This window comes from Pieris rapae, chromosome 1, assembly GCF_905147795.1.
Source record: "Pieris rapae chromosome 1, ilPieRapa1.1, whole genome shotgun sequence".
NCBI classification, from domain to species: domain Eukaryota; kingdom Metazoa; phylum Arthropoda; class Insecta; order Lepidoptera; family Pieridae; genus Pieris; species Pieris rapae.
Window position 1 is genome coordinate 3,461,112 of NC_059509.1, and position 24,118 is coordinate 3,485,229.

Genomic DNA, 24,118 nt, shown 5'->3' on the forward strand with positions numbered 1-24,118 from the left:
AATTGAACAACTGATGGGTATGTAATGCGTTTTGGAACAGCGTTTTGTAATGTCTTTTTGAATATTGTTATTTTTGCTTTTGTTAAATAAAATGTTTTGTCGTATAAAATAATCATTTATTTAAAATTATGTTCGCATAACACTGACTACTTCATCTCAACACAAGATATTTGTTATATTTTTACTAATCATATCTACTAATTATTTAGCCAAAACATACTAGCTATTAAGATATTAGCTGTTCTCGCTAACAGTCTCTACGATTCCCTCAGCAGTGAGCCTGACAGTATCTCCAGTGCTAAAGATGTTAGTGGCGCCCCCTGCTCCCACCACACACGGGAGACCGTACTCGCGCGCAATGACGGCGCCTGAAACAATTTTATAAAAACCAGTTAAAGATTTTGGTACATCTTTAATAACATTATAGATTATAATAACTTATTGAAATTGTTAATAGTACGCACAGGACCTATTTTTGACAAATAAACGACCAAAAAATGGTTTTTTTGTCAGTTTTCGAGGAAGATACTACGAATAACGCCTAACGAATTAACGCCTGTGAAAGCACGGGACACAAATATTATAGGGAAATTAACTATCAGTTTAAGTTTGGAACTCTATATCCATCTGTATCCGACATATATTTGTATTAAAAACCTAATCCACGCTGCTTATTAAGATTTCACTTGTTTTTTTTTTAATTTTTATAATTATGATATGTTAGTAACTTCGACTAAAAAGTAAAAGACTGACCGTGCGATATGAGGCCCCCAAGTTCCGTGACGATACCAGCTAGTAGTGGGAAGTACGGCGACCAACCGATGTCAGTAGATGATGTGATTAGTATGTCTCCGGAGCGTAGCTCACCAATCTGAAAGTTCGGTTTACGACCTTAAGAGCAGACTTAATCAGGGTATCATAGAATTTAACGGAAAATTTGCCCAATTGATCTCTTTCTGTTGTTGCATTTACACTGGTATTAATTTTGGTGAAGGTTCGTGATTATTAATTTATACTTTGGAAATTTTAGGATATCTCTATTGACTACAAGTATACTTGTATTTATCCTACGTTAGCAGGATATTTTAAATTATATAGGATATTATTTCTATATTTATAACTCTATATTTACCACTCGCATACAACAAACGAATAAATGAATTGAAATGAAATAGTTACAATGTATCAGTTAACAAATTGTTTGGTTCGTTCATTACTAATGCTGCTGTATCTGTTTTTAACGAATATATATTGTAGTTATGAGAATAAAAGGTTTTGGTTTCAACATTTAGGATTTTCGGTACCTTCAAAGCGAGAAACATTCACAAGAAATGCATTACCTCTGCTAAGTCCCGGACGACGCATGCTCGCCCAATAACTTCTCCCCCACAAACAGAAGTCCCCGTAACCCGAGTTCCTTTAGCCCCACTAGTTCTGACTGTAGTCGTCAATGGCTCAACCCAACCCTTATTCAATTCCGCAAACTTAAATTTGGCCCATTTATCGTAATAGTTCCGACGCTGGACAGCTCTGATAACGAAACATTAAGGGTAAGATTCGGATACTATTACAAATAAACGCTTCCATCGTTAAACTCGTAAAAATCCAATCTAAATATTGATTTAGATTGAATAATACAAATATATTATATTATATATATATACTCTCGATTTAAGAATCACCTTACTAAAAAAAAGATGCCTATGATTGTTAACCTTATTTTAATTTTTAATTCTAATGAACTGAAATCCGATGTTCGTTTGAATTAAAGTATCCTATATGTATATAGTTACCTATATCTTTTGTGTATGTTCCTTATTTTATTATATTTTATTTTCCTCGACATTATCGTATTGAAAGAAACTTGCTTGTAAATACCGAGGAATCCAATACGGCTGTGGGTTAAAGTATCCTAAACTATGGACCAAACCCTGCATGTTCCACCACTATATTATATAAAAACAAAATGGCAAAAAAACGTATTTATATAGAATTGTCTGTAATTAAGCCTTGAATATGTTTGTATTTTAGTATCTAATTGATTGTACAAATATTTAAGGCAGTTTATACGTTAACTTTAAATATTTAGACAAACTGGGAACATGTTATGAATAATTTTTGACTTTTTCCTACAAGCGTATCATATAATCCTCGTAAACTTTACTTAATAGTGAGAGAAAATATAAAAAATTCTCACTTTTTCAACAAGGCGGGATCCCTGGTTTTCACGTAGCTTCTTAGTTCGTGAGTTCTGAAGTGGAAGACTAGGTCAGCAGAGGGCAGATACCAGTCGCGAACCATGAGCTGGCCCAATCTTAAAGCCGCCAACCGCAGCTTGTGAACAGCGAGGATTACGTGCGCCTTTGTACTCTCCCGATATCGCACTGTACGGTGACATAGTGGCAGAATCCAACGAAGAGCTTTTCTGAAAACATATCTATGTATATATTTTATTTATTTAAAAAATGTATTATAGGAATAATTATCGCATTATTAAATATGTTTTGATCTGCCATTATACTAATACTACTTCACATACAATAATAATATTTCCTTGGGCTTTCAGTCGGAGTTCATGTGATTTAATCAAATTCCGGTATCATGTTTCTTAATGGTTGAACACCTTGGTTAAAATTTCCGTTGAAACATAAACAGAATAATTATTACCTAAAGCTTTAATGGATTGGTGAACGTCAGCACCAGTTAAAGAAAGCAAATTAAAAAAAACACTAATATAAGAACATCTACCTAGTATTAGGCTTTTGTGGAGTTTTGAGAGAAGCAATCACCTCATCCCTGGAGATGGAAGGCCTAGTCTGCTGATCAGGGACAACTTGCATTACCACCTTCATCATCTCTTCCGGTACCAGCGCCCATGGCTTCGTTGATAAGTCAAACTTTAAAACAATAAGAACATTCAGATTTTCCAGTTATTAAGAAAAACTGAAACATTTATTTTAGGGTTACATTTAATGTCCATAAACACAATCAATTTAAGACAGAAACAGAAGTGCGTGCGTACAAAGTACACATGTCAGAAGTGAAATTTCTTTGTAAATTAATTATAACTAAGGTAAAAGCCACAATAGATGGTCATGTTCCAGTATAATATTATGATCACTCCCTGTATTTGTATATCTATATTCACATTGTATACGTGCTAATGACAATATAAATAAATAAAAAAATCTGCATTTACTACATAAGACATTATGGGACAGAATTGCCATCTAAATTTCTAATATGGACTACTATATGTATATTAAGCGATTACATCAACCAATAGCGAAAATACATCCTCGATTTACCGATTGAGACAGAGTGGGGATCTCTCTTTCTCTCTTTCAATCGGTCTCAATCGTTCTCTCCATTTTCTTCGACAAACACGCTGCAGCCTTCATCCGTAAAAATTTAACCCTCATACGCCTAAAAAAGTTTCACTTGAAAAATTTATAGTAATAATATTTGTTTAATTATTTCATCACATATGATGTAAGCATCTAAGCAATCTACCTTAAGACTATTACCGACTGTTGCCGAAAATAATGATACAATTAATGTTGTACAGAGAATATGTTTATTATTTTTTAGACCAGTTACAAAATCTATGTTAACATGAACTTACTTCCATAATAGCTCTATATCCATGCTGTTCAAGGAACTCGGAGACACGTTCGTATACTGAAGGAAGATTGGCTTCCAGCCACTGCATAGCAGTCTTCGGGTCTTGTTTCCTGAATTCTTCTACTCTTCCCGATTCTTCCAGCATCAGGGCCAACGTCGCCAAAGCCTGAGGTACTTCGGCTGATAAGACGTCACCCGAGTTCAACATTGCGCTTATTTCGCTGCATTGCTCCGGCGAAAAATCTAAAATATTAAATGGTAACTAAACGTTGATAGAAAGTAGGTGTTTTTGGATTATTGACATATTATATGGTAAATTATTACATTATTATTTTTAACAAAAAATTTGAAAGTCGTAATAATTATTAAAAAAAACACATAAAATAAATTAGAGTGCGTAACAAAAAAACAATGGCGGCATCTAATAGGTAAATCATAAATCAGCCTTACTAATCACTTATTTTTACAAGAAAAATAAGTGAAAAAAATTGATTTCTGAAACTTAACTGACCAAATAGCCAAGTGTTAGGCGGCTGATAAACTTCATTACATCGTAAGTTTTAATGTATTTTGTCTCACATTGTAGTTCAGGTTGCATACCTACATATAGATAGAAAATATCAAGATTATTTTCCATTTATTAGCTACAAAAAAATCAATTCAATGAATTGGGAAACGTTTTAATGCATTTAAAGGGGTGATCATTTAATAATATGACGCAATTATCCTTTATTAAATGTTTTATATTTCGAAATCACCTTCCTTGTATTCGATAACGGCGCAGTATACCGAAAGCCGTATAAACCATTATTTAGTATTTGCTGAAAATATTACCTGATTTCCCTTCCAAAAGTACCGACATAGCAATGAACTGTGTAAAAGTACTCGCAACCGAAGTAACGCCATGATTCATAAACAAACGAGTATTGTCCAGTTGAGTGATAGCTTTACACAAGTCAAAAATATCACCATTCGAGTCAATTTTTAATTTTCTTACAGCTTCAACTGTTTCATTCATCCTCCATTTAGCTATGAAGAGATTCTGAAAGGGTTAACGCGTATCTTAATGCGTATAATAAATAAAACTAATTATACGTCTAATGGGGCATGGGACACAATACCTGTATTTATTTCATTCACCTTTATAGGCAGTATGGGCATGGGCGGAACGTGAATTTATGGGGCTCTGGGCTATAAAAGAAAACACTGACCAAAAACAAGCGACGGGTTGATCGATCTTAGGGATTTCAACCTTATGAATGAATTTTTTAAATTTATTTTAATTCAAAATATCGCCTCTTGTTTTCAGTGAAGAACACATACAAACTCTGTGTAGAACACATATATCTTTCATCGTTAAGCCAGCGTTTGTATCAAAATTACTTACTTTCCAAATCTGACTACCCCAAAACAGGCTTATCATTTTCTAGATTAATATAGCCTATGAAGAAAAAAGTACAAACAAACAAAGTACTAAACTTTAGTTCCAAAGTACTAAACGATGACGTATGTATAATAGTTTGTATGAAAAACTTTAGATTGACACATAACCAGAACCGAATAAGATTTTTCAAAGAAATAATTAACACAGACGTAAGTCTAAACATTGTAGCATTTTCTGGGTAATGTTATAAAATAAAATATGTTTATTTTGGAATATACTACACAGGTTCTCTTATTCCACTACTCGTCGGCAAAGAAGACAGACTGTAGGCCGAAAGAAATAAATATATTGCAAGTGCAAGTGCAGTGTTGGCCTAGTGGCTTCTCTCATACCTGAGGTCGTAGGTTCGATCCCCAGCTGTGCACCAATGGACTTTCTTTCTATGTGCGCATTTAACATTTGCTCGAACGGTGAAGGAAAACATTGTGAACGGTGAAGGAAACCGATATGACTTAGACCCAAAAAGTCAACGACGTGTGTCAGGCACTTAAGGCTGATCACCTTCTTGCCTATTAGATTTGAAAATGATCATGTAACAGATTCAGAAATCTGAGGCAAAGACCTAAAGAGGTTGTAGCTCCACTTATTTTTTTTATTTTATATTGCAAGTGCAAGGCTAGTATGTTTATTTACTTGAATTTACCTCTCAGAGATTCTCTACATTTCAAAATTATACATTGCACGAATGCAGAAACTGCAGGATGAAAATAGTTTCGACAAAGCTTTAACTATTCTAGATGTGGCTAAGAGTACCTTTATCATATCGAGAATAGACCACAGCCGGTCTGTACGGGCAGGAGTACGGCGATGCAGCGCTGTACTGAGAATGGCATCGTCCGCTACGCGATGACCGTGAATAGACATTTCGAGCATACGCAGGTTCACGTCGATTGTGTTAGGCACGCGCCGGTACACGGACTGTAGCACAAAAAAGTATTTTAAATTTATATCACCGTACACCACACGTCAAAGCAATTTATAATTCAATTTAAAATAGTGTTTTTATCCGCTGCATTCTATGTTATTTACATCGTTAATATGGCAGACGTCGATGGCTGGCCATGCGTCATACTCCTGAACGAGTGCTACTTGTGGTGACTGGTCGGATTAGAATTCGTGTATGCGGTGATGTTAGTTATTTCGTATTGTTAAATAAATGATTTTGAATATGTATTTTGGCTAATTGAAAATCCAATATTGGATCGTACAAATCGAGTGATGTTTTTTTGAACATTTGCTATATAAATTATATTAAACTAGGATATATATCACCATCGTTACGTTTTAAATTCTAAAGCTGTTCTGTATCTGATGTTCCTGTAATGTATATTTTTACAAAAATTCCAATATGACAAGCATTGGATAATAAACTGTATAAATAATGTACTTACGTTATAAAGGGCAACAGCACCTCTGTTGTGTGTGACGACTACAGTTTTGCAATATTTGTCTTCGACGTCAGGAATCAGCGCAGATATACCCCGTTCTAAGGGAGATATCACCAAGTCATATGATAGCGCCGTGAACGGTTTAGGTATAACCTGAAGTTCAACACAAATTTTAGGGCATCTGGTACACATAAAAGTTAATATTAGCGTTTAACATTTTGTCAACTTCATAGAATGTAAGATATCCGAGCATGATTCGATTTAATAATAAAAAACTATTTAAAAGTTTAACGTTCTAGTTTAATTTTTTAAACTAAGAAGAATATGACGAACTACGGTCAAGGAAAGACCGTAGTTATCGAACTACTTATTAGTAGTTTGAACTACTTAGAAAATATTCTAGAATGCAATCGGGATATCCGTCTAAAATATAAATTTAATTATTTTATTTTACATTTTGATTCGATTTATTTCACTCTCATTAAAATAATATACAAACCTCTCCCACGTTAGCGAAAGTAATCAGCTCGTCATCAGACATAACAGGAAAGTTCAACTCATGCAGTAACTCTTCCTCAGTCCAGGCTTCCAAAGATGTGATAGGACGAGCTTGCAGAAGGTAAATGATTCCATCCTAGTAGATTGACGTATTTAATGTTAAAATTTAGCTAGCCCACGAAGTTGTGATGGAAATAGAAGCAAGACATCATATACTGCTTGCAGATACATAGAAAGATATATAATCCACCAGTTGTATTACTATAAAGATTTTGGGTGGCTTTTTCGATAAATCACAAAATTAAAAGAAAAAAACGTATTTGTTTGGAAATACTAAACAACTTTGCTCGTATTGAAGAACATCGTTGGGAAAACTGTCTCTCCCAACAATCAAGAACTTGTCAAGGTCAAAAGGTTGATTACACGTGAATGAAACATCAAGAAATGAAAGTATAATATATGACGTCACACGCATCAAAAAATAAAACAAACCTTTCCAATGGCGAATTCAATATCTCTTCCGGCGCCCCATAATTGCTCCTGCAGTATTCCTAGTCTTGCCAGCTTCATAATCTCTTCTTCACTCAAACATGGAGTTTTTCTCTCGCCCTCACAGACATCTTCCGATTCCACTTTGCCCTCCTTTGCTACTATTCTTTGCGCCTTGGTACCCACTTCGATGTGTCCGATAGACACTGTCCCATCCATGTTACGCTTGACTTCTATCGTATCAGGTTCTACCATACCTGATACCACACTCTGTAAAAAATATTTCTTCAAATTAAAAAAAAAATCCTAAACAAATATTTTATTTATTTATAAAAACACTTCTCTCTTAACAGGTGACCCTAAATTCAAAAGAGCGAACAATAAGTGAATAAAATTTACACACGAACCAAAAAACAAATATATGAAATTAATAAGGAAAAACAAAATTACATAAAAATAATACAAGAATTTAACTAACTACTATAGGCACTAACAAATAATGATACGTTGTTTACGAACCTCTCCCAATCCATAATTGGCAGTAATTAGAAGCCTTGAGGGATCCCCGTATTGTGGATGAGAAGTAAACATGACTCCAGCCGCCCGCACCTCTACTAACTGTTGAACTACTACACCACCTTGCACACAACACGGCTGACCGTTTTGCCTGCGATACACATACAATTTGTTTTAATCTCTCTAGGTTTCTGGTAACTTTGTTATTACTCCAGAGGCCAGAGCAAATTTTAGATACCTATATTAATTTTATAAACATATAATAGTTATTTAATATTAAATTACCTAATATTAATATTAGTTAAACTTATTTCATGAAAAACATGTATTTCGTTTTGAATATCAGCAAAAATAAATATTTGGCGTTGAAAGATAAGAAGACAATAAGTTAGAGAGAGAAAGAATACCCGCTCAGTGGGGAAATGACTACCAAGAGCTCACCTTCTATAATAGGCACTGTTGAAGGCAAACATGGAAGCCCAGCAAGTCTGAACAGCCCGTAGTACATCTCGAGACGAGCGTACGCCCAATTCCGTGTGATTTTGTCCCGCTGCTGACAATGCTTCGCCATCCTCACCAACGCCTAACAATCAAAATACTATATTAACCACGGTATAGATAGACATTTACTAAATATATACAGTAATCCTGTTGAAACTTTAAATTGTACGTGACTACTACAATCAATCTTAATCTAATCTTTGTAAAGTTAATACATATAAATTGGTCGTTCTAACCAAATTAATCTTGCTTGTACTGATATTTGGAATAAATAATCCTAAGACTTTACAGGTGTTGGCACAATCAAGCGATGCAATCTCTTCTTTTAAGCGTTTCCGTTTGAAATGTAACGATAAACTCTATGATTCGGTGATATATGTTTAGATACTCACCGGAAGATCTTACTGCAAAACGTGGTTCGGTACTGAGGCAGTTGGTTATTAACACTTCTAAACTTTTTACGATTTCGTCCTTTAGATCTCCTGATATTTCTTTGGATAAAAATATATCTGTAGTTCTGAAACATTACAAAACATTGAATCCAAATATTATTCAATGATTAAAATGGTCTGAGGAAATGTATAATGGGAGTTGATGGAATGCAAAAATGTTTCTAAGTTACTTCGACGTTTTATTTGTCACATATGAATTTTATATCTTTTTGGATCGGTTAACTTATGCTTAAGAAATATTTTTTATTTTAGTTACCACAATTTTTGTAATTTTTTGGGTTACTTTATATTTAGTATATATAGTTCATATAAATGTTTAATAGCTAATTAAATCAAATCAAATCTGTGTTTATTAAATCTTTGTAACTACTTTTGTTATAAAAAAATATAAATTTTATAAAAAAAATCCTCTTGATTATTCATGATGTCAACTAGGTATAATAAATTGATTAATGTTTTGCCTAATCATACAATACTTACTTTTGGCATTTGTCCTTGAACGTGACTTCATCATAGTCCACCGCAGCAGCCTCTATTTCTTTAATGGCGGCAATCACGTCCGGATGTAAATCGAGGAATTTATCCAACGCTCTAGTAGTTATACAAAACCCTGGAGGCACTTGGTAGTTCTGGAAGACAATTGTTTTTTATACAGTATTATTTTAGTCAATGTATTTGCAGTTGTTACAATAAGGTATTCCTATCCCATCCATGTTTTTGTTTCTTCATACGGACAAGAGGCTCACGTGATGTTGAGTGATACCGCCGCAAACACACACACACACTGCCAGAACATTCACACACACACGCAAGTGCCGGCTGTTAAGGAATTCATACGCTCTTATCTTGAAGGACTTTAAGTCAAAAAAAAAATTTAAAAAGTGCCATAGATACTGATTTTATTACTTTGCCAGACACTTATAAGAATATTTAATTAAACATAAACTTACACTGTAATGTTTGAGATATAGATAAATTAGCACACAAGTCATACACAAACAAGGTATTGAAATAATATAGCAACATACTTCCTCATGTTGCACAGAAGCCAGAAGAGCTAATGAGGCGCCCTTTCCTCCGACCAATTGGACGCAGCTGGCTTCACACTCCTCAAATCCTACGCAATACTTCGTGCTTTCTGGCACGTCTTTTAACTCCACCCACTTCAACTTTTGACCCGACTTCATAGATAATGGACTTGAGAGCTTACCTAACATTTATAACAATAATTTAGTTTAATAATAAACCATTTCGTGCTCAAAAATCAAACCCAAAAATTAGTTTACGTACAATGAAATTGTTGGATTCTAAAAATAATCTATGACAATTATATAGGCAAGGGCAGCAAAAACTTTACAGCATATACTATATAGCCACTGGGTAACACACATACAGAAACAATCGTTGTCATATCTCAATCATATAACCTCACTAGAAAATTGCTATAAAAATGTAAGTATTGAATAATACATTTTACCTTTACGTTCATATTGCAATTCCAATATACCAGTGCCATGCTCTCCATACATTTCAACGAAGATCATTCGATACTGGAGTTCGTGCTGTTGGTATATTCCACTCATCAGACTAGAGCCTTCGTCAGGTATCCTAAGAATAACTTTCAGACATCGATTTCCAGCTGAAAATTTGAAATTGATAAATTAGATATAGGATATGTAATTAAACATAAGCAATGGAGCGATAATAGAATCTTAGACTTAAAAGAACAATAGTTATTTACGGAAAAACACTGTTGTTGCGCCAGGAATCAAACCCAGGATCATAGACATAATATTTTTAGTCTATGATTTATAAAAGTCTATAATATTTTAAAACAGAATGTACCTTTGATATTTATGGAATACGTCTTTGGTATCTCGTCAGCCGTTTCGCAAAATTCCTTCAAATCCAAATCAGCTGACGTGATCGCCTGTACACTGAAGTTGGGCATTCTCACCGTGCCTGAGATACATCTGCAACAAATGCGTGCAATATTTCAAATGTGAGTTGCATCCATGCCTCCTCCTGATAGAAAACAAATCGTTGTTTTTGATTTACTTTATTCATTGATTAAGATGTCATTGGGAACATGGTGAAATGGTTGCAGCACCTTTAAAAATAGTAGCTAAGAGTTTATTGCCAGTTCTTCTCTTCCGTTCTACGCCCTTGATTTCAGAACTGGCAGTAAAACTAATACTTCGCTTTTTTAAGTTCCACAACTCCTTGATGGGGCATAGGGTAGATACATTTTTGGGTTTGGATCATTCTTGATTACCAAACACATACTACCATATTTACACTGAGAATCGAGAATAGAAACTTCTCTCTCACTCCGTAGACGGTACTTACTAAGTGAGTCATTTCCCAAATGTAAAAGAACATACTATATAAAATGTAATGTATATGAACAATTTAAATATATTTTGGCAATTAAATACGTAATACATAACATAAGAATAACAAAACATAGAAACATCTAAATACCATCAAGGTTTTGTTTTAGAAATAGACCATTGAAAATCATACTTACTGAGTTATATCGTTAAAGCAAAACCCTTGGAGATTTAGGACAGTGCCATCTTTTGCTGCCGCAGTGATAGCTATCGACCGTTTTGGTCCATATTCTGTGGCCATCCAATAACGCTCCTTTACACCTCTACACCTGAGATATTGGCTCTTTAATATCTTCCCATCTTCAAAGGCCTGGAATCTTCCTTGTAAGGCTCCGAATTGCGACCAGCTTCCAGAACCTTCGATGCATTTGTTCCTGTTTCATTAATGCGTTCGTTAGCCCTAATATAAGCATTAAATGCACTTTAATATGTTTGTTAATGAAAAATTAATACTTTTTGTTGTGCGTGAAAAAACTAATTATGACGGCACACAAAAAAATATACATGATTTATTTCTGAGAGTATAAGTATGTACCTTTGGACCTTAGCATTACATTGGAGTAAATAACTTAGTAAATATTGAAATAAACAAAATTTTAATGAATAAAAAATACCAATCATTTTTCAAACTTCTCGTTAAGTCGCACGGAGTATCTCAGTAAATACTGAAGATCTATATAATAATATAAATTGTCCTTACAAGGATTCCTTCCACGTTCCATCGTATGGTTTTGAAACCAGAGATTCCGCAACGAGATTGTTGCTCCAGTCTTTAGGGTATCTCGTAACTTTGGTTGCAGATGCCCAGCTGAAAGAATTTCAAGTGTCGTAGTAAGGCATTGGTTAAATGTGCCAGACTATGATGAATGTATAACCGATTGACCTGGATTCGAATCCACTGTATGACGCAGTACATACGTCTTAGGCTGATGATGAATAAAACAAGACTTCAATATTTTATTGAGATACTTAGTTCAATAATTACATTATGAGTACTGTAAATTTATGCATTTATCATACTTCGAACGATCCCGAACATTAGGTAAAAACTATATTATCTATAATTGTATTCTTTATGAACATTTTAAAAAGTTGTTTTGAGATCAGAATAAAAAAAATATTTAAAATTGGTAATTTACAAAAAAAATCTTGATCTTTTCAGTTTTATAATACTTGGATCAGTAGCGAGTTGTTTGGTTTACGCCTTGGTATGTTTTGTTATTTGTTTTACAAATCATTAAAAAATACGTACATAAAATTAAATTTCACATGTCGTATAACACCGTCTTCATTGCATAAAAGGAGGCCATTGAATGATATCCTACAACGATCCTGCGGCTCCAGTATTTCAACCTTGAGACCACCTCCCCTCCATCCCGATGGAACATCCTCCCATCGACTAATCGATGTTCCCGATTCATCTACATATAATAAATAAGTTAGTACTATAAAGTAAGATTTCGTTCTATTTTTAATATTAATACAAGTTAAATTTTATGTAGATTTCATATTTCCACAAAATCTTTAAAAAAATATTCTTATGCATCCAGAGATGTTGACAATCCCAATAACACTTTATGTATATACAATATATCTTATCACAAAATAATCAGTAACGTTATTTGTGTAACCCGGTTTAGTAATTGTCTCGTACTCAACAAAACCAATAATGATTTCAATTATTGGCTCGTTAATTATTCGTATACGCTAAATTTCCATTTAGTTTTAACCCCATCGTAATCGATACTGGAAGTTAAATAAAACAAATGGCGGTACAACCCTGATACAGAAGTATCTGTTTCGTGAATACTGTTGATCGACGTAAGACATCCTAACGATGGATAATCATCGCACGAGCGAGTATTAAATGCGCACGTAGTCAGACAGTATATTGGTGAACAGTCGGGTTTTGACCTCAGAGATGAGGGTCGCTGTAACCACTAGGCTTACGATGCTTTATTTATTTTTTGGGTAGCTTACAGTTAAATATGACTGTTTATTTGGGAGATATTACTTAAAGAACATATGTATATGTAATACAGGACAAAGAGATAAAACGACTTTAACGTTGTTTTATTTTTAATTATTAATAATTAAATCCTGTATTCTCAGTATCTCACCATTAAATTTCATAGAATCTAATTTATATTATAATATTTCTCTTAACATAAAACAATCATATAATTAGTTCCTTAGCTTTTGTAAATATAGTGTAATTAATTTGTAATGAAAATATAATAAATACTCACGAGGCACCTTGTAAGTTCCGTCCAGTAACTTCACATATATGTAAACTTCAGCAAGTTGCGTCGGCCCATATAGCTTTTTTATAGTCAGAACGATAGCAGTACCGTCGGGTGCACTAGTCTTAAATGTGAAACCGTCAAAACCTTTACTTTGCCAGGGTCGTGGATCATCGTACAGTGGTCCAGGCCGCACGATACGCTTCCAACGGTTTGCAGTATAACGTGCGGCAATGTATTTAAGATAATTCCACCCTTAAAAATATTTAAACAATGTTCAGTCTGGCTGATAATTAAAAATTCACCGCTCTAACTTTTATATTAAACTAATTGATAAGTTATGAAAGGTTATCTAATGTATTCTACATTCGAAATAACAACGACAGAATCTGATAATAGAACATTTGGACGTGTCTTTTCCTTTTTTTACAGAAGTTTTACAAGCCTTGAAGTCTATTAGTTTTATATCACTTAAAATATTATCGAAATGAAAACAGGTGCACATGAATGATTATCAATCAGCAAATTATCAGCGATAAATACAATTTAGCAACAAAAAATGTAATTTATACAATAGGAATGAAATATATATAATATAAAATAATCGCATCAATATTGACAACAAAAACTTAACAAATATTCACAGATCCAAGCGTTAAAAAATTTACATATTTACCCGAACTCTTGTTATTGGAAGATTTCGCAAAAAATATTATATACACAACGATTGCACTTGTTAATAAACCTGCTCGTAATACAAGATCAAACAAATCCGTCCACATGATGCCTTGGACTAGAACACACGACCTCTGAGTATTACGGCGTATGACATAATGACTCCTACCATACCAGTTAGCCATTGGTCACCTGTTCATGGTCAAACGGCGCAATCTTTAATTCGAACGATTAATTACTAAACTTAAGCTACCGTAATATGTTACAAAATCCAATTTGTTATTCTTTAATCCATTCGTAAATATTGGCATAACAATTTTAATTAAACTACAACTTGTATGATCCCAATCCGTATATGAAATTTGTCAAATTGAGGACTCCTATTAAGGTACCGGTTTGAGACATCAAGAATAAAAATAAAATAAAATAATTCACTTAAGAACAATTCATTATAATGTGTAAGGTTTGGGAACCCTTTTAAGTAAAACAATACCTGTGTAGGGTTTCCAGCTCTTTCATAAGAAACTTTGAAGTAAATTACATAAAAAAAATATGTATGTGTAAATATATAATTTATTTCAATCTTTTTTTTTGACGCCTGAGTTCCATGAGTGTGCGTGGTGCATGTTAGTGAATTCGTATATAAGGTCTAAGAAGCATCTCGTATATTTAGATTGAATATGGTGAGATATTAGGCAGCCTTTGTAATCCATTATAGATATAGTCCTTACGGTCTGAGCGACGAGCCTACTATCATACGGCAGCGTTCTGTGCTCTTAAAATTACACTTACAACATATAGCTTCCTAAAGGAAAGTAGTTAGCTGATATGATAATATATGTACTAAAAACAGAGGCAGATTGTAATATTTTTTAGTTGGTATTACTTCAAACATTTATTTTAATTTTAGTTTTTTCGTTTATTATAATAACAAACATCGTCTAATTGTGCTGCCTCATATTGCAGTGATATAAATAGTATTAGCTTGTAATGTCTTGAAAATCGCTAATGTATCACTTTTAACACTACTCGACTACATTACAAACATTACATAATATTCAACCAGCGTTCAATTTTATCATGACGTCTCCAAAGATCAAGTTCATTGTCGAATAAATAAAAGAGATATCGCTGTTGTATCGCATTTATTTCAAACATTTATAATTCATTTGAATATTCAGCCTCCATAAACAATTTACAGGCTAGAAAATAATAATAAAAATACAAGAGCCTTACATTTTTCGAAGTAAATTTATAATATAATTATCTACTTAAAAATACATAAACAGGAATGTTGCTGTGCTAAAAATACCTTATAAAGAATTTTTTCACAATTATAAAAAAAAAACACGTCATTTTAGGAGTTTACTACGGCAACGAGATCTGCATACCAGACCAGACCAAACCTGCAGATTCTCGTTTCGCACAAGCCATATATGTAGATAAAATATAATCAGCCTCTTATATTACTTGGAGCCTTAAAACGCAAGCCTCTCTTTATATAAAAACTAAATCATGCATTTGGTTCGAATGATATTCACGACGAACCAGATCGGACGCAAAGATTTTTTAAATTGACATATGCAGAAGAAATACATATCCTTTATTCATAACAATCCGACTTGCTAGTAGACCTAGTCTCTAGTAGATACATACTTCGACCTTAGTGAAAATAATTTGTATTATAAAGCAAATATTAAATCTATTACCCTAAAACTTCCGAAAATTTTCGAAACGCGATCCCCAGCTTTATTGAAAAACCTATATCGAAATGCACTGAGAATGAGAGAGCTGAACAAATATTAAAACAAGCTACGCCTATAGCGTCTGCTAAGCAAGAAGTTTTATTAAACTGTTGACCTAACTTCTGATTCTTCACCCCATAAACACGAATCGACACAAAAATGGATTAAAAAAGGTGTCTTAAGTTTATTATGTGTTATAAACAAGTTAATATCAAGTATTTTCTTAAAAATCCTTCAAAGTTCAGATTTTTTGTTTAAATTCAAAGGAAACGTACGTGCATTGAATATGAAAAAGGCGAAAATAAACCCTGCAAAGGTAACTTTACGAAACGCCAGTTACTCCAACATGATACAAACATTTTAATTTTAAATCATAGACAATAGTTTTGTGCACTTACTTCAACGGCAATATTATCTCAGCATTTGTTATATTCATCAAAATAAATGCTAAATAATTAGTAAATTTTCGATGTCTAGATTTAAAAATATCTATCAAACTACGTTTAAAACATCGAAGCAGCGTGAACCGCTATAATTGAGACCATACGTCTATTAGAAAACAATAAGCGAATATATATATATATATAGTAATAGCGTCTTTACAGCTTTGTTATTAAAGTGTATTTTACGATGCATTTAAAAAATGTTCTGTAGGAAGACAAATGACGGGCCTGTTGACCCAATATTGTTGCTTGGTCATAGACCATTTCTGTATCCAGGGCACACGTGTCGCCAAATATTTTTATTAAGACCAAAAACTTTTTAGTTAAACCTAAAATAGAGGCAAAGCTTATTGACAGCGCTGAAAAATATTAAGATTTTTTATAGCAGGCATTGAGCGCGGCGACCGAGTCAAGAAATTCCGTAACGAAAATAACCTAACATACTATGACGTAATAAAGGTGCGCGCAATATGCATTAGAGCAGGACAGAATGCATACTGCGTGTCACATCTCTCAAAAAATACTGCATAAATAAACAATTATAATTGCATACGTTTACTTGCTTGCTTATACTCGTCCCCGAGTGCCACACGTTTTTTTTTAATTTTATGACCCATAGACCTTTAAGTCATAACTTATTTGGAAAATGTACAGTACTTTGGAGTCACAACACAACACTTCACTAAATTTCGTCACTAAAATTTTAGGACTGTATTTTTTATGTAATTATAAATAGGTTTATAGGAAAAAATAAAAACATTTTAGAGCAATATAAATGATGAACAACACACGCATTCAGACAATAAATACAGTCACATTCAAATATATTAAAATAAATTCGTGAAAAGCCTTAATAACAGCAATTCCAGATTTTGCCTTTAGTCGTGCGTGATGCCTCCGTTTTCTAATAACAGCACATATTTAGTTAAAGTTTTATACGACTATTGTGCAAATAGCTCCAATCTCTCGTCTGTCAGTTTTTGTGATCTACCCAGGAAGTTGATCAGGAAACGTGCCTAAAACGCAAAAACTATAATTAATTTATAAAATAGAAATTGCATTTATTTTTATAGAACAGGAACCTCTTGCCCGTTCTTGGCAAACGGGCAAGAGGCTCACCTGATGTTAAGTGATACCGCCGCCCAGTGAAACTCTCGATGCCAGAGGGCTCGCGAGTGCGTTGCCGACCTTTTAAGAATTGGTACGCTCTTTTATTGAAGGACCCTAAGTCCAATTGGTTCGGAAATACTTCAGTGGGCAGCTGGTTCCACATTCTAGACATTCCGATTATGTTGACCAAAATCATAGTCCGGGCAGAATTCTTAATAACAATGTTATCAGTTTTTACGACCAAATATGAGTAGTCCCTTTGATGTCGTTATAACAGATATTGACTGTAGTTTTCTGTTGGATTACAACAATAGTTAGTTGGAATATGCAGCTTTATTACCTTCTTTCAAAAACCTTAGTCAGCCTTCTCCTTTGCAGGTTCCAACTCATCAGGGTTCTCGTCCATACTAAGGGCGCTATCAGTACGCGATTTGTCAACAGGGTACAACCTAAAATTAAATAGATTTAAATTACATTGTTATAAATAGTACATTCTATTCAATTTAAGTTATTTTTATAAATAAGCCTGCCGCTTTCAAAAGGTATCTATCAAGGACACCAATTTTGTTAAATGCGTCGTCGGACTTTAGCATTTTATTTCGTTATTTCGGAATGCCAAACTGGTTCCGCAAATTGAGCAAGGCATCTCTATAAAGATGTAGTTAAGTGTTAAGATGTAACCCAACTAATAAATTATTTGGTCAAGTGACTAAATGTAAGCAATATTATTTTAATTTACAGACACAATTTCGAATACAATTTAATCACACGAATAATGAAACGCATAAATATGTCTGTCAATCACATGTGACTAAAAATTAGAAATTCACGTTTATAACGAATGAAATTCAAAAAACAAATTCGAAAATTATGTGCTAATCTCAGGAACAGCAAAAAAATATTTTAACTGCAAAATGTACAGAGGAAAATAAGGATTTAAGCAATTAGTTAACAACTAAAGCCAACATTAAAATAAAATAGAACAAAACTTACCATCTTTGGTATAGATATATGAGGAACACGATGTCATCGCGGAAGCAGGCAACGCGGTGCGCCGTCGGCATCGTGATGATGAAGGCGAAAATGTCGTCAATGAAGGTGTTGAAAGCTTTATACATGAAGGCACGCCAAGGGAGTGCTGCGACCGACCGCAGCCGATAATTCACGAACAGCTGCGGTAGCATCAGTATGAACCCGAATGCGTACACGCCATTAACAACGCTATGCAGCGCCCATGAGTACCAACTGCAAAAACAATTTCTAAATTTAAAAAAAGTTTGCAGTGTACAACGGCCTTATCGTTCAATCTCTTCCTGATAAAAGAAATCAAAAGTGCAAAAATCCAAAACACAACAAGTCAAAACTAGTTACTTGATACTTAAAACGAATTATGTAGATTTTATTTAAATGTATGATATGCCCGTTCATTAGCTATAAATACTGAAAATGTTTAAGTTTAATGCTCTGATATAAAGTCTTTAAATTATTCCAATTATCACGAAACTTGAATGGTCGTACGCTGGTCGGCACCGCTTTTCATATTTTTTGAAGTGAAACTTCTTACGATGCATGAGGGTAAATTTTTTACAGAACGTCACGAAAGTGTGCAGCGTTTTAGGCGAAGAAAAGGAATAGAACGATTGACACGGATTGATAGAGTGAGAAGGGGATATCGAAAAGAAAATACACGCTACTGGTTGATGTATTCGTATAGTAGTTACATATTAGAACTTTAGATGTAAATTCTCTCGGATAACGTCTTGTGCAATAAAAGCAGACTATTATTTATTTATTTATATTATCATTAGCACGTTTACAGTGTGAAGTTAGAAATACAAATACATGGAATGATCATATACTGGTATACAATTATCGATTGGGGCTTTTACCTTAGTAATAATTAATTTACATTAATTACTTTGCGTTTTTGTGGTCCAAATAAAAATTATTAGTTTAGCACGTGAATCAAACAACAGGGTTTGATAATGGTAATTATTTGATAACTCAAATATTACCTATCCTACATCTGTCTGTTGATTGCAATGAGATACTGTACCTCCTATGTGGCTCGTACAACAGCGAGTAAAGGGCCCCAGCGGCACAGAGTGGGTACAGCACGAGGGCAAGGTAGCGCATGGCCTCTGCATCTGCTCTTGCCGTTTGCTGTTCGCCAGCGTCGCCCGTTTCGCGCCACACGCGCACGCGCCCGCCCGATACAGACACGCGCACGTGCAGAACTTTGCTGGCTTTCCACAACTGAGACAAAATTTAAGCGATATTAACAGCGATAATAGATATAAAATAATAATAATATAGAAAATAAATAAAAATAAGAAGGTATTAATTTTAATTAGATAAGTAAGCGTTTGGAGATGGGCCAATGTAAAAAGTTATATTTGTAGGAAATAAAAGGCTTTTTTATTTTATTTTTATTAACAGCGATAAACATTATGACACCATTGAGTATGTCCTGTCGTGCGCGAATACATAATTATAAGAGGATTCCCTAATAGAGAATCCACCTAAACACTGGAACTGAATGGTCTCGATGAGACTTTTAGTTAAAGAGAAATTTGTTGACAAATACGAAATTGTAGCCTCATGGATTGGGTTTTTTTTACATTCATATTTTTATATAAATGTAAAAAAAACCCAATAAAGTTTAAAATAATATAATATGTAATTGAAAAATAGTTCCATCTCTGAAGTGACTATTAATTGGTTTAAAAAACATCAGTAAAACTGATGCAGGAAATTATCGGCTTTGGTTGAGATTTTTAATGGTTATGTACAGCAATGCCATTATCTAACTAAGAAACGAACATTATCGAAATAAGAAAAGTTTAACAATTGGGCGTAGTTAAATATAGAAAAAAGATACCTCGATAACGGCACTAACACCGGCCGGAACAAGAACCAGTAAAGATGTCTGTTCATCAATCAGATAAAAGAAGATGACGAGTTGCGAGAATGCCCGCCACAGCACAGTGCGAGCCGACAGTCCGGCTAAAGACCGCTTACTACGCCAAAACGACACGTCATTCTTGAACGCCAAGAAGTCAAATAGCAGCTGGAAATTTACACATTATATATTGCGGTATACATGTATATGTTTCGGTAAAAATTATCAATTGAAAGTTATTAATAATTTTATGTAGTAATTTATATGTTACTGGCTCAATCTAGAAAAACATGACTAAGAATTACAAACATAAGTTGAATATGTTTCAGGTTTTTCGTTCATATGCTAGGCAAGATTGATCAAATTAAATTAAAGAAATACATTATTTTAAAAATCAATATTCAAAGTAAAGTTTTTATGAAAAGCGAGAGATTTTAAGTGAATTTTATAGAAATATAATCTTAGATTTTTTGTTAGTATACACTTACATGACAACTTGCAATTAGAACAGTTGCAGATAGAAGGTACAAATTTGTGTCAGCAAATATTCCTTTAACATCGTCCACATCCTTCTCACTGAAGCCCAGCATCTGGAGTTGCTCTAGTGCCAATTTTACATGCAATGCCAATCTTAACACACCATATGATGTTGGTGCCACATCAACAGTCACATTCACTTCTGAACTACTGCTATTTAGTAATTGTAAATGGGATATTCGTGATTTTAAAACATTATGCTGGATTATTGGCAAAAATTTTCCTTGTTTAATCCTTAAAGAATAAAACAAATATTAATAAACACTTTTTAACTTTTTAAAAATTTAGTACAGATATTGTTTCTGATAAGAGCACAAATGGTCAAGATATACACACACATATATATATATATATATATAAATACAGATTGGCACCTGAAAGACACATATTATTTCATGCATTTAGTGAATCTAATATAATAGATAGCTTACCTCAAATAGGCATATAATTCACCAGGAATTTTTTTTGGAGGCAAGTTTAAATTATCTGTCAATATTGACAGCGGTGCCTCTGTAGATATGTGGGCATATGGTTTCATTCTTTTCTGTGGAGCTTTCTTTTCTGTTTTCTGTTATGAAAATTAAACAAATTTTACATTGTAATTTTAATAACGACCTGTTTTATATAAGATTATTGGTAAAATGGTTTTCATGCAATAGAGATATAAAACAAGGATCTATGCTTTAGATAAAAAAAATAATTAACTGATTATTTTCTTAAACTAACTTAAAGTATTTACTGCTTAAAATGGAATAAGAGGATACTAAGTAAATACTTACAGCTTGTAGAAGATTGAACATTTCAGCCTGAGGTTCCATAAATGTGACAAGAGGCAAGGTATGAACAGCTTCCGTCTTGAATATATCAATAAAATCATCATACAGGCGTTTTTCATCCAATAGTACAGCATGCATATAAAAAGATCCATTATTTCGAGTACGGCGCGGTATTTTTAAATTCACAACCCTGTAAAGCCCCAAAAATGATATTTCTAAATAAACTTAAACAATCAAGTAATTAGTAATTTACATTATGGTATTAAAAAATTGAGTTTAGATATAGGGTATTAGTATTGTAAATTTAAACACTTACATTTTTGAAGATTTACGGTAATCGAATTTTAAAGACGTGTGAACTTTATTTACTGACGCACCCGATATCCCATCCCTGTAAGGATTTTCGGTAACTGAAGTAAATAACACTAGACACTGCACAGGATTTGAAGCCAAATAAGATGTAAAACATTTTTCGCCACGACTACATTCAGGCGGTATAAATATTTCAGCTAAATTCCATATTGTATTGATAACATAACCAGCAAAAAATAAAGATACGATTAAGCTAAACGAAATGTATTTCATTGTAAGTACAGTAATAATATTATAAAACCTTATGGTTTATAAGAATATAAAAAAATTAAGAACCCAACATAAATTTAAAATTTGCTGTAGAATATTTATTTTTTAAAAATTCTAATTAAATTTCTATTCCTATTAATGTAAGATCACAGATTTTGTAGTTTATGCTCACTTTATCACAGACTATACTTAATGCACAGACTAGACCTATATTATATTTATACCTTTTTATTAAAATTAAATCACTGCTTCAAAGCAGTATAGTGTTTCGTGTTTGCTAAAATTGATAATTAGTTTTTTTAAGTATTAACATAAAATATGAACCAATTTGTAAAAATTGTACGATTTTTAAAACGTATGTATATGCGTGCCATCATTGTTTTAAACTGCGTGACAAAAAAACAATGCCACTGTGTTTGTTAATGTCAAAATTTATCATTACTATAATTGAAAAGATACACTGAAATATATTTATATTCTACATATGACCATTATTTATTTGTGTTTACAACACATTTTCGTGTGTATATAATGTTTTATAACATAATTGATTACGATATATTATGATATGGTACGAGACAGACGAATTTATGTTTCTTAAGATTATTCTAGCGATATGACGTCATTAAGGAAAATTCAATATGAAATATCTTAAGAGTCCCTAAGGGCTCATACTAATGAATAAGTATAAAAAAGTCAACAATATTCTAGATTTAAATTAATCGAATTACGTGTTTTTGTGTAGATATCAGAAAGATACAATCAGTACTGATTAATCAGTGATATATAAAAGCTATTGTTTAACTCGAACTATTGATCAGTACACGTATATGGTATGGTATATAAACATTTAACAATCTATCTATACTTACTTCTTTTCATTCGGTACGCTCTTGTCAGAGCGGTCGGATCGCTATGTGGTACAAGGCGCAGATGTGATGCGCTTCATGACGCTCCGCCACTGCTGCCTATTGGAGGTCATCCTGCTGCACTGATTCAGTGTTTCTCCTACGGCGGACCTAATCTGATTAGTCCAGCGTGTAGGTGACCTGCCGCGCGGTCTAGTGCTTTCCACCTTCCCTTGGACGACAAGGCTATCTATCTTCTATCGACTGGTCGCCACGCCGAGATACGTGACCGAAGAATATAAGGATGCGAGGTTGTACTGTTGAAAATAGACGCTGCTTAATACAGAGTTCTTAAAGTATCGAGACGTTTGTACGAAACTCGGTCCACGATACCCCAAGCATTCTTCTCCAGCACCACATTTCGAGAGCGTCTATTTTCTGCCTTACCATATCTCGCAAGGTCCACGTTTCGGCTGCGTACAGAAATATGGGGAATATCTATCAGTGTCTTTACGAGCCTGGTTTTCATGGCTTCGTTATATTCCTGTTTCTCCATATCTTTTGCATCTTCTCTATACATCTATACGTACATTAACTAAGAATTCTAGTTGGTAACTAATATGACAATAGTTATATAGGTATTGGACATTTAAATAATAAATGAAAAATAATACCAAACTAAAGTTCTGTCAACCATCTAAATACATACTGACATTTTTAATATGTATTAATTATAATAATATTTTATAATGGTCTCATATTGCTAAAACTTTTTTTCTTTTCGGTAATTTGCAATCAGCCGGCAATCGGCTTTGAGCGAATTTGTTCTGTGGAGCTGTCATGTCGAGTGACTTCCCATTGGAAGCATCTACTCATATTGACCAAGGAATTAATCAGTGTATATCTATGTTTGTCTGATTCACTATACATACCTTTCTACTCTATATTTAAA

The 24,118-nt window shown here is 33.4% G+C and overlaps 2 protein-coding genes across 2 annotated transcripts; both read right to left on the minus strand.

Moving 5' to 3' along the window:
• Position 1: 1 nt before the first annotated feature.
• Positions 2 to 14,391, minus strand: LOC110994763 (putative phosphoenolpyruvate synthase). Its single transcript, XM_022261599.2, has 23 exons — positions 14,225 to 14,391; positions 13,555 to 13,803; positions 12,558 to 12,726; positions 12,006 to 12,113; positions 11,443 to 11,679; positions 10,758 to 10,885; positions 10,390 to 10,551; positions 9,941 to 10,122; positions 9,393 to 9,541; positions 8,853 to 8,977; positions 8,401 to 8,542; positions 7,963 to 8,110; positions 7,447 to 7,713; positions 6,956 to 7,090; positions 6,460 to 6,609; positions 5,822 to 5,986; positions 4,459 to 4,666; positions 3,626 to 3,867; positions 2,749 to 2,897; positions 2,198 to 2,425; positions 1,341 to 1,530; positions 754 to 871; positions 2 to 368 (listed from the first exon to the last, which is right to left on the minus strand). The coding sequence occupies exons 1-23, from the start codon at positions 14,328 to 14,330 to the stop codon at positions 235 to 237; spliced, it is 3,891 nt and encodes a 1,296-aa protein (XP_022117291.2). The 5' UTR covers positions 14,331 to 14,391; the 3' UTR covers positions 2 to 234.
• A 962-nt stretch (positions 14,392 to 15,353) lies between these two features.
• LOC110994820 (cleft lip and palate transmembrane protein 1-like protein) lies at positions 15,354 to 22,417 on the minus strand. The gene is made up of 9 exons (XM_022261685.2): positions 22,053 to 22,417; positions 21,740 to 21,926; positions 21,392 to 21,528; positions 20,912 to 21,194; positions 20,403 to 20,591; positions 19,578 to 19,777; positions 18,515 to 18,766; positions 17,862 to 17,970; positions 15,354 to 17,427 (listed from the first exon to the last, which is right to left on the minus strand). Exons 1-8 carry the CDS (start codon positions 22,319 to 22,321, stop codon positions 17,877 to 17,879), a joined length of 1,611 nt encoding a protein of 536 aa, XP_022117377.2. The 5' UTR covers positions 22,322 to 22,417; the 3' UTR covers positions 15,354 to 17,427; positions 17,862 to 17,876.
• Positions 22,418 to 24,118: the final 1,701 nt, after the last annotated feature.